Source organism: Salmo trutta, chromosome 31, assembly GCF_901001165.1.
Source record: "Salmo trutta chromosome 31, fSalTru1.1, whole genome shotgun sequence".
NCBI lineage: Eukaryota > Metazoa > Chordata > Actinopteri > Salmoniformes > Salmonidae > Salmo > Salmo trutta.
The window spans coordinates 44,528,358-44,540,586 of record NC_042987.1 but is presented as its reverse complement, the minus strand read 5'-3'; the positions used below and the strand labels follow the sequence as shown (position 1 = coordinate 44,540,586).

At 44.4% G+C, this 12,229-nt stretch overlaps 1 protein-coding gene across 2 annotated transcripts in view; it reads right to left on the bottom strand.

Annotated features, from left to right (window-relative positions):
* The window catches only part of myom1a (myomesin 1a (skelemin)), a 111,097-nt gene that overhangs the window by 71,122 nt on the left and 27,746 nt on the right, over window positions 1-12,229 (bottom strand). For both annotated transcript variants that reach the window (XM_029726668.1, XM_029726669.1), the window contains 5 exons: window positions 7,434-7,526; window positions 6,712-6,800; window positions 6,513-6,557; window positions 4,416-4,577; window positions 1,508-1,669 (listed from right to left, as the gene is read on the bottom strand). In XM_029726668.1, the coding sequence (XP_029582528.1) occupies window positions 1,508-1,669; window positions 4,416-4,577; window positions 6,513-6,557; window positions 6,712-6,800; window positions 7,434-7,526 (551 nt within the window). The remainder of the gene's footprint in view (window positions 1-1,507; window positions 1,670-4,415; window positions 4,578-6,512; window positions 6,558-6,711; window positions 6,801-7,433; window positions 7,527-12,229) is intronic.

The following is a 12,229-nucleotide window of genomic DNA, read 5'->3' as shown; positions in this document are numbered from 1 at the left end:
GAAAGCAATGATGACAGCACGTGTTCCCTTGCAGGTAACCATGGTTGACAGAGGAAGAACAATTATTCCAAGCACCACCCTCCTTTTGAAGCTTCCAGTCTGTTATTCAAACTCAATCAGCATGACAGAGTGATCTCCAGCCTTGTCCTCGTCAACACTCACACCTGTGTTAACGAGAGAATCACTGACATGTCATCAGCTAGTCCTTTTGTGGCAGGGCTGAAATTCAGTGGAAATGTTTTTGGGGGGATTCAGTTAATTTGCATGGCAAAGAGGGACTTTGCAATTATTTGCAATTCATCTGATCACTCTTCATAACATTCTGGAGTATACGCAAATTGCCATCATACAAACTGAGGCAGCAGACTTTGTGAAAATGTATATTTGTGTCATTCTCAAAACTTTTGGCCACAACTGTACTCTCCTTTCGTCTCTCTGCAGTGTGTTCCTGTGTGTTTGGTGGAGACAGATATAGAAGCAACATTTCAGGAGATAAAACTGAGACAGAGAGGCACAGACAGTTCTGGGACAGTCACTGGTTAACACTGACCCACTGGTTAAACACTGACCCACTGACCCACTGGTTAAACACTAACCCACTGGTTAAACACTGACCCACTGGTTAAACACTGACCCACTGCTTAAACACTGACCCACTGACCCACTGGTTAAACCCTAACCCACTGGTTAAACCCTGACCCACTGGTTAAACACTGACCCACTGGTTAAACACTGACCCACTGGTTAACACTAACCCACTGGTTTAACACTGACCCACTGGTTAAACACTGACCCACTGGTTAAACACTGACCCACTGGTTAAACACTGACCCACTGGTTAAACACTGACCCACTGGTTAAACACTGACCCACTGGTTAAACACTGACCCACTGGTTAACACTGACCCACTGGTTAACACTGACCCACTGGTTAAACACTGACCCACTGGTTAAACACTGACCCACTGGTTAAACACTGACCCACTGGTTAAACACTGACCCACTGGTTAACACTAACCCACTGGTTAAACACTGACCCACTGGTTAAACACTGACCCACTGGTTAAACACTGACCCACTGGTTAAACACTGACCCACTGCTTAAACACTGACCCACTGGTTAACACTGACCCACTGGTTAAACACTGACCCACTGGTTAAACACTGACCCACTGGTTAAACACTGACCCACTGGTTAAACACTGACCCACTGGTTAAACACTGACCCACTGGTTAAACACTGACCCACTGGTTAAACACTGACCCACTGGTTAAACACTGACCCACTGGTTAAACACTGACCACTGCCGTACACATGAATAAAACACATACTGTCATTGTACTTCTCCTGATCTCAGTCTTTGGACCAACGCTCAGCTGGCCTCCAGCCTCATGTCTTCTCACACCGCCGTTCCCTTATAATACAAGCCTTGTCCTGCCTTATTGCTTACCTATGGTATTATATCCTATCATATCATACTGTTAAGTAAACCATTTCAGGTCGTACCTCTGACGAAGACGTAAGCGGAGTAGGACTGGAAGCCAGACTTGGTGTTAACTCTCAGGGTGTAGAGTCCTTCATCCTCCTTGTTAAGATGGACCAGTGTCAGGGTGGCTTTCTCTCCACTCCAGTGGGTGTGGACCCACTTCGACTCTGCCAGGGCCTTGCCTGGGGAGACACCACAGTATCAGACAGACAGACAGACTCAGTAGTTCACAAAGGTAAAGCACAGGACAGTGTGAAATGAATGTGTGTGCTATAGCCGCAAGAACAGCTCTGTCCGTCCGCCCGCCCGGACCTCAGTCATTTTTTCTAATATGTGATTCGTTTCAGGAATCTAGGCTTATGTCGCACATCACTACAGGAGACGTGCGACATTGAATATATACTTTTATTTTTTATAAAAATGTGTTTTTGGGAATAACTGTCTTCTGGAACATGTTAACATTCTTATGCCTTAATAACAAACTTGTATTCTATCCTTAAATATGAATAAAATGGTTAAATTACGAGCCTAGTTGGTTTAGCCACGGAAAAAGTCAAGAACCTTCCCGCTAGCCATGATTGGCTGAGATAATGGATGGGCTGGACATGCTGGGAGATGAGCTTGGATTGGTCTGATGGGCTAGACGTGCCGGGAGATGAGCTTGGATTGGTCTGATGGGCTAGACGTGCCGGGAGATGAGTTTGGATTGGTCTGATGGGCTAGACTTGCCGAGAGATGAGTTTGGATTGGTCTGATGGGCTAGACATGCCGGGAGATAAGTTTGGATTGGTCTGATGGGCTAGACATGCCGGGAGATGAGTTCGGATTGGTCTGATGGGCTAGACATGCCGGGAGATGAGTTCGGATTGGTCTGAGGGGCTGGACGTGCCGGGAGATGAGTTCGGATTGTTCTACCATGTAGCATGCTTCTGTCTATAATGTGAACTGGTCAGTATGTGTTAATTTGTATTGATTTTATTTATTTAACCTTTATATAACTCGGCAAATCAGTTAAGAACAAATTCTTATTTACAATGACGGCCTAACAAAAGGCCTCCTGCGGGGACGGGGGCTGGGCTTAAAAGTAAAAATACAATTTCAAAGCAGAATTACTTTCCCATTGTACCTCAACTGCAGTGTATGATATACCATTTTCTAGCTCTGAGTAGCTACCTTTATCCAATGTAAAAAACACAATTTCAAGTTTTGCTACATAAAACCGAATCAAGGCGGTCGGTCACATTTGAAAAAGATTAAATAATACAAATATATATTTTGTTTACAATAAAGAAAATCAATTATGGGTCAACATCTAAATATGGCTACCAGCGATGATCAAAGCTGATAAAGCTTATATTCTTGATCTGACTAAGTTCTCATTGCCTATCTGCAAACAAGTGGAGTCATGAACAGTTGTTTGTTCGTTATGTTCTCCTGAGTCCTTATTCGCCTCCTGATTTGCCTTTTAGCAGCAGATTCACCACTCTGTCAAATGGTTAACTCCGCCTTCTCGCGGCACTGGCTGAGGGCCTGAGATGTGAAACGAAATAGCCCAGCTCGCGGTCGGCTCAAGTAGGCAATAGAGACGCTACTGGCAGGGTGTTTTGCGAGATGCAGGACAAAAGGCCATTTTAAAACCGTCCTGCTACTTCTGCCGTGTCTACAGATATCCCCAAACGAAAACCGACTCTCAGAGAATGAGCGAACACCTGGTAAATAGTCGCTTATAGATAGCTGCTGGCAGAGACTTCTATTGCAGTAACATTGAAGGGCACTGGCTATAATTACTTAGCCAGCTAGAAGAATGACGTAAGAAGCTAACGTTAAAGGGAGTCTATCTAATCAGCAGGAGCAAAAAATATGCTACTAAGTTCTCATAATAACTTTGCTTTACAGAAAGTAGGCTACTGAGACAGACCTTGATGTGGTGAGGCTGAGGCAGGCTGCTATGCATGCAGGAGGAAGTAGAGGAGAGCGAGAGAGAGAGAGGAAGTAGAGGAGAGAGAGAGAGGAAGTAGAGGAGAGAGAGAGAGAGAGAGAGGAAGTAGAGGAGAGAGAGAGAGGAAGTAGAGGAGAGAGAGAGGAAGTAGAGGAGAGAGAGAGAGGAAGTAGAGGAGAGAGAGAGAGTAAGTAGAGGAGAGAGAGAGAGTAAGTAGAGGAGAGAGAGAGAGGAAGTAGAGGAGAGAGAGAGAGGAAGTGGAGGAGAGAGAGAGAGAGAAAGTAGAGGAGAGAGAGAGAGAGGAAGTAGAGGAGAGAGAGAGAGAGGAAGTAGAGGAGAGAGAGAGAGGAAGTAGAGGAGAGAGAGAGGAAGTAGAGGAGAGAGAGAGGAAGTAGAGGAGAGAGAGAGGAAGTAGAGGAGAGAGAGAGAGGAAGTAGAGGAGAGAGAGAGGAAGTAGAGAAGAGAGAGAGGAAGTAGAGGAGAGAGAGAGAGGAAGCAAGCAGAGAGAGAGTGTGTACAGTGGTTCCCAAACTTGGGGTTGGGGCCCCATGTGGGGTCCCCTGAGAAAATCTGTACTAATCTCATCAAACAAGTTACAAACTTTAAAAAATACAATTTGTTACATTAAAATTTAACCACTGTTTGTTTCAATACGAACATCTCCACAGGACCTATCTTCCCTACAGACCTACATTAAAATACAACCAACATGCAAACAATACAGTTCTAAACATTTGATGTTTTCGCTTCTTCACTGAGGCTGCGTGTTAGTCTGAATAATTTGTCATATTTCCCCCCTTTCAGGGATATAACATTACAACTGTATAGCTAATAGGCTATGTGTTTGTAGATGGACTGAGGTGATGAAGCTACAGCAGCCAACGTGATAATGTCTGGGGTCATTTTAGCTGTTCTCTAAATGGTATTTAAAGTTTTTTTAATTGTATAGAAATTAAGTAGGTTACGGCCCTGTGTGTGTTGTTACCCACCATTTCTGTACCAGAGGACATCAGGCTGGTAGCGTTTAATGGTGGGGTAGACGATGACGGTGCAGCCCAGACTCAGAGTCTCTCCCTCCCGGCCGAACGCCACCTCAAACGAGTCTATGATGGCTGTCTCAAAGGTCACGCCGTGCTCCGAGCAGAACCCATCTGAAACAGAGACAGACGGATGAGGGACAACAGACTGTTCTACAGAATTAAGACAACCTCTACAGCATAGAGAGACAGACAGGAGACTAGAACTAGGACAACATTCATACTGAACTATACCATGACACCTTTACAACATACAGAGAGACAGACAGGAGCCAGATTCACATGGTTTAGGGTTAACCTGTTAGGGCTAGGGGGCAGTATTTACACGGCCGGATAAAAAACGTACCCGATTTAATCTGGTTATTACTACTGCCCAGAAACTAGAATATGCATATAATTATTGGCTTTGGATAGAAAACACCCTAAAGTTTCTAAAACTGTTTGAATGGTGTCTGTGAGTATAACAGAACTCATATGGCAGGCAAAAACCTGAGAAGATTCCAAACAGGAAGTACCCTCTCTGACCATTCCTTGGGCTTCTTGGCTCTGTTTAAAGAAAATTTAGGATCTTTGCTGTAACGTGACACTTCCTACGGCTCCCATAGGCTCTCAGAACCCGGGAAAAAGCTGAATGATGTAATTCCAGCCGCTGGCTGAAAAACTTTAGCGCCTTGGTTAAGTGGTCTATCAGAGGACCATTAGACTGAGGCTCGTGCACGAGGGGATCCCATATTTTTATTTTCTCTCTCTTTGAACGTAAACACGCTTTCCCGGTCGGAATATTATCGCTTTTTTACAAGAAAAATGGCATAAAAATTGATTTTAAACAGCGGTTGACATGCTTCGAAGTACGGTAATGGAATATTTCGATTTTGTTTGGCACAAAACGCGTCGGGCGCGTAACCCTTATTTACCCTTTCGGATAGTGTCTTGAACGCACAAACAAAACGCCGCTATTTGGATATAACTATGGATTATTTGGGACCAAACCAACATTTGTTATTGAAGTAGAAGTCCTGGGAGTGCATTCTGACGAAGAACAGCAAAGGTAATAACATTTTTCTTATAGTAAATCTGACTTTGGTCAGGGCTAAACTTGGTGGGTGTCTAAATAGCTAGCCCTGTGATGCCGGGCTATCTACTCAGAATATTGCAAAATGTGCTTTCACTGAAAAGCTATTTTAAAATCGGACATAGCGAGTGCATAGAGGAGTTCTGTATCTATAATTCTTAAAATAATTATGTTTTTTGTGAACGTTTATCGTGAGTAATTTAGTACATTTTTTGTAAATTCACCGGAAGTTTGCGGGGGGGTATGCTAGTTCTGAACGTCACATGCTAATGTAAAAAGCTGGTTTTTGATATAAATATGAACTTGATTGAACAAAACATGCATGTATTGTATAACATAATGTCCTAGGTGTGTCATCTGATGAAGATCATCAAAGGTTAGTGCTGCATTTAGCTGTGGTTTGGGTTTATGTGACATTATATGCTAGCTTGAAAAATGGGTGTCTGATTATTTCTGGCTGGGTACTCTGCTGACATAATCTAATGTTTTGCTTTCGTTGTAAAGCCTTTTTGAAATCGGACAGTGTGGTTAGATTAACGAGAGTCTTGTCTTTAAAATGGTGTAAAATAGTAATATGTTTGAGAAATTGAAGTAATAGCATTTCTAAGGTATTTGAATAACGTGCCACAGGATTCCACTGGCTGTTACGTAGTTGGGACGATTTCGTCCCACCGACCCTAGAGAGGTTAACACCTCTAAAGCGTACAGAGAGACAGACAGGAGCCAGATTCACATGGTTTAGGGTTAACACCTCTAAAGCATACAGAGAGACAGACAGGAGCCAGATTCACATGGTTTAGGGTTAACACCTCTAAAGCATACAGAGAGACAGACAGGAGCCAGATTCACATGGTTTAGGGTTAACACCTCTAAAGCATACAGAGAGACAGACAGGAGCCAGATTCACATGGTTTAGGGTTAACACATCTAAAGCAAACAGAGAGACAGACAAGAGCCAGATTTCAGACTAGACTCACGTGGTTTAGCATCAAGAGGTCCCACTTTCTGTCCCTCCTGGAACCCTGGTGGAGATTTAAATGACACGTAAATGAATATGAATAACACATATTTGATTCAGCAAGTTGAGATCAATATAAACTATATTGGCAAAAAAAAAGTTAGATTTAGAGATACAGAAGAGACGTAAGAACATGATTTGAGAGGAGAAGAACATACTCTTGATAACCACAGTGGCCACGGAGGAGCTCTCTCCCTTTATGTTGAGAGCAGACACACGGTACTGAGCCGTGTCCAGGAAGTCACAGCTACAAGGCAGAACACGGACATTACGACACCTCCACAACAACCACAACACAGCCCTGTCTGATATACCATACAACCATACAGGGTTACTATAGTTACTACAGCTACCTACCTCTTGATCTACAGAGAGTGATGTCATGGTTACTATAGCTACTACACCTACCTACCTCTTGATTTCCAGAGAGTGTTGTCATGGTTACTATAGCTACTACACCTACCTACCTCTTGATCTACAGAGTGTTGTCAGGGTTACTATAGCTACTACAGCTACTAACCTCTTGATCTACAGAGTGTTGTCAGGGTTACTATAGCTACTACAGCTACTAACCTCTTGATCTACAGAGTGTTGTCAGGGTTACTATAGCTACTACCTTTTGATCTACAGAGTGTTGTCATGGTTACTATAGCTACCTACCTCTTGATCTACAGAGAGTGATGTCATGGTTACTATACCTACTACAGCTACGTACCTCTTGATTTCCAGAGAGTGATGTCATGGTTACTATAGCTACTACAGCTACCTACCTCTTGATTTCCAGAGAGTGATGTCATGGTTACTATAGCTACTACAGCTACGTACCTCTTGATTTCCAGAGAGTGATGTCATGGTTACTATAGCTACTACAGCTACCTACCTCTTGATTTCCAGAGAGTGCATGTTGTAGTTACTCTCTGCTGTGTACTTGTCAGGATGGACCTTCTCATCTATCACCACATTGTTCTTATACCTGATGGAGGGAGTGAGAGAAGACATTGTTTTCAGAAGAACAGAAAAGGAGAGAAGGAGATCTCTGGGCTAGAGAGGCTTGACTCTTGATGAGAGCTGAAGTATAATACACTGAGTGAACAAAACATTAGGAACACCTTCATAGTATTGAGTTGCACCCCCTTTTGCCCTCAGAACAGCCTCCAATGCTTCCCACAGTTATGTCAAGTAGCCTGGATGTCCATTGGGTGGTGGACCATTCTTGACACACACGGGAAACTATTGACCGTGAAAAACCCTAAGAAATTGTCCATAGAGCTCCGAGACAGGATTCTGTCGAGGCACAGAACTGGGGAAGGGTACCAAAAAATGTCTGCAGCATTGAAGTTCCCCAAGAACACAGTGGCCTCCATCATTCTTAAATGGAAGAAGTGTGGAACCACCAAGACTCTTTCTAGAGCTGGCCGCCCGACCAAACTGAGCAATCAGGGGAGAAGGGCCTTGGTCAGGGAGGTGACCAAGAGCTCCAGAGCTCCAGAGTTCCTCTGTGGAGATGGTAGAACCTTCCAAAAGGACAACCATCTCTGCAGCACTCCATCAATCAGACCTTTATGGTGGAGTGGAAACCTGGCACCATCCCTACGGTGCAGCATGGTGGCAGCATCATGCTGTGGGGATGTTTTTCAGAGGCAGGAACTGGGAGACTGGTCAGGATCGAGGGAAAGATGAACGGAGCAAAGTAAAGAGAGATCCTTGATGAAAACCTGCTCCAGAGCCCTCAGGACCTCAGACTGGGGCGAAGGTTCACCTTCCAACAGGACAACGAACCTAAACACACAGCCAAGAGAGCGCGGGAGTGGCTTCGGGACAAGTCTCTGAATGTCCTTGAGTGGTCCAGCCTGGACTTGAACCTGATCGAACATCTCTGGAGAGACCTGAAAATATCTGTGCAGCAACGCTCCCCATCCAACCTGACAGAGCTTGAGAGAATCTGCAGAGAAGAATGGGAGAAACTCCACAAATACAGGTGTGCCAAGCTTGTAGTGTCATACCCAAGAAGACTCAAGGCTGTAATCACTGACAAAAGCGCTTCAACAAAGTACAGAGTAAAGGGTCTGAATACTGATGGAAATGCCATATCAGTTTTATTTTTTTACACTTGCAAAAATGTCTAAAAAATGTTTTTTGCTTTGTCATTATGGTGTATTGTGTGTAAATTGTTGAGGGGGGGACAATTTAATAAATTTTAAAATAATGCTGTAACGTAACAAAATGTGGAAAAAGTTAAGGGGTCTGAATCTTTCCGAATGCACTGTAAACGTATGTATTTGAACCATGGTCTGGTCTCACCATGCGATGCAGGGTTTGGGACATCCAGCCACGGTGCAGTGTGTGTGTGTATGTGTTTCTATGTAGAGCTGCTGTGGGCCCAGACAGAAAGCAAGACGGCACAGTCAGCATGTTTCATAGGGTAGTAATGCTTCAAGTTCAGTAGCCTACCACTCCTCTATTGTGTTGGATGTGTCAGATCAAATAAATAGCCTGTAGGCTGTATGCATGGGTAGAGAATCACATGTAGTTGTCTTTGGAAATTAGTTTCCTAAATATTATAGTTTAGGCTCCAACATTGACTGGAAATAAATGTAATCAAATTTTATTCACCACACTCTCTGTGTGGATGGACCATTTCAGATTGTCAGTGATGTGTAAACCGAAGAACTTGAAGATTTTCAGCCTCTCCACTGTGGCCACGACGATGTGGATAGGGGGCTGCTCTCTCTGCTGTCTCCTGAAGTCCACGATCAGCTCCTTCATTTTGTTTACGTTGAGGTTATTTTGCTGACACCACTCCACCAGGGCCCTCACCTCCTCCCTGTAGGCTGTCTCGTCATTGTTAGTAATCAGGCCTACTACTGTTGTGTCGTCTGCAAACTTGATGATTGAGTTGGAGACGTGTGGTCACAGTCATGGGTGAAAAGGGAGTACAGGAGGGTGCTGAGCACGCACCCTTGTGGAGCCCCTGTGTTGAGGATCAGCGTTTGGCGGGGTTCAGATCCATGGCCACAAACTGACTGATGAGCTTGGAGGGCACTATGGTGTTGAACGCTGAGCTGTAGTCAATGAATAGCATTCTCACATACGCTAACGTTCAAAAGTTTGGGTTCACTTAGAAATGTCCTTGTTTTTGAAAGAAAAGAAAACATTTTTGTCCCTTAAAATAACATAAAATTGATCAGAAATACAGTCTAAACATTGTTAATGTTGTAAATGACTATTGTAGCTGGAAACAGCAGATTTTTAATTGAATATCTACATAGGTGTACAGAGGCCCATTATCAGCAACCATCACTCCTGTGTTCCAATGGCACGTTGTGTTAGTTAATCCAAGTTTATCATTTTAAAAGGCTAATTGATCATTAGAAAACCCTTTTGCAATTATGTCAGCACAGCTAAAAACTGTTGTTCTGATTAAAGAAGCAATAAAACTCTCCTTCTTTAGACTAGTTGAGTATCTGGAGCATCAGCATATGTGGGATTGATTACAGGCTCAAAATGGCCAGCGCAAACTGGCTCTAACCAGAATAGAAAGAGGAGTGGGAGGCCCCGGTGCACAACTGAGCAAGAGGACAAGTACATTAGAGTGTCTAGTTTGAGAAACCGATGCCTCACAAGTCCTCAACTGGCAGCTTCATTAAATAGTACCCGCAAAACACCAGTCTCAATGTCAACAGTGAAGAGGTGACTCTGGGAGGCGACTTTGAGTTTCTTTGTCCAGTGTCTGTGTTCTTTTGCCGATCTTAATATTTTATTTTTATTGGCCAGTCTGAGATATGTATTTTTCTTTGCAACTCTGCCTAGAAGGCCAGAGATGAAATACAGCAGGAGAGATGAAACGCAGCGGGAGAGAAATGAACCGCAGCGGGAGAGAGATGCTCGCTTCCGGTTTGGAGCGAGCAGTCGCACTACGCTTCACTCCACAGGTAATATTACACTTCACTACATTACAACGGTTTGATTTGTTTGATCCGAGCAATTCTTTTCTTTTCTTAGCTAGCTACATAGCCGTCTTTGTATCAAAGATAATCGTGTAGCTTAGAGTAATTATCGAAGTTAGCTATCTTCGTCCTCCTAACGTAGTCATCACTGCTAGCTAGCTAGCTAGTCAACACTGCTAGCTAGCCAACCAGCCAACTTCCACCGACTAGCTGCACTATCTATTACATTACAACGGAACGACTTGACTAGTGTAGTGTTAGTAGTGTTAGTGAGCCAGCTACTTAGTTGTCTTTGCATCTAAGATAATTGTGTAGTTTAGAGTAATTATTAGTAAGTAGCCAGCCGCGACGCCAGACGTAGTCAACACACCTAGTCATCACTAATCCACTGCTAGCTAGCTAGCCAACAGCTAGCCAACCGTTACCGACTAGCAGCGCTGTAGATACCAATACTTTACAACGGAACGATTTGACTAGTGCAGTGTTGGCTAGCTAGCTACATAGTTGTCTTTGTCATAGCCTGATAATTGTGTAGTTTAGTAATTACCGAGGTTAGCTAGCCAGCTATTGCCGTCCCCCGCGACGCCATTTTTCCTAACCCAGCCAACTAGTAACACTGTAGAAACTAAAATACATTACAAAGGAACGTCTTGATTAGTGTTATGTTAGCTAGCTACAAAGTTGCTTTTGTATCATGACAAGGTGTAGTACTGAAACTATCGAGGTCACCTAGCCAGCTACACCTAGCCAGCTACACGGTCAAACAAAGTCAACAACGCAGCCACTGCTAGCTAGCCTACTCCACCAGCCAGCAGTACTGTATCATTTTCGTCATTTTAGTCAATAGATTTTCTGCAACGTAAGCTTAACTTTCTGAACATTCGAGACGTGTAGTCCACTTGTCATTCCAATCTCCTTTGCATTAGCGTAGCCTCTTCTGTAGCTTGTCAACTATGTGTCTGTCGATCCCGGTTCTCTCCACTCTGCACAGGCCATACAAACGCTTCACACCGCGTGGCCGCTGCCACTCTAACCTGGTGGTCCCAGCGCGCACGACCCACGTGGAGTTCCAGGTCTCCGGCAGCCTCTGGAACTGCCGGTCTGCGGCCAACAAGGCTGAGTTCATCTCAGCCTATGCTACCCTCCAGTCCCTAGACTTCCTGGCGCTGACGGAAACATGGATCACCACAGATAACACTGCTACTCCTACTGCTCTCTCCTCGTCTGGCCACGTGTTCTCGCATACCCCTAGAGCATCGAGCCAGCGGGGTGGTGGCACTGGAATCCTCATCTCTCCCAAGTGGACATTCTCTCTTTCTCCCCTGACCCATCTGTCTATCTCCTCATTTGAATTCCATGCTGTCACAGTTACCAGCCCTTTCAAGCTTAACATCCTCATAATTTATCGCCCTCCAGGTTCCCTTGGAGAGTTCATCAATGAGCTTGACGCCTTGATAAGTTCCTTCCCTGAGGATGGCTCACCTCTCACAGTTCTGGGTGACTTTAACCTCCCCACGTCTACCTTCGACTCACTCCTCTCTGCCTCCTTCTTTCCACTCCTCTCCTCTTTTGACCTCACCCTCTCACCTTCCCCCCCTACTCACAAGGCAGGCAATACGCTTGACCTCATCTTCACTAGATGCTGTTCTTCCACTAATCTCATTGCAACTCCTCTCCAAGTCTCCGACCACTACCTTGTATCCTTTTCCCTCTCGCTCTCATCAAAAAC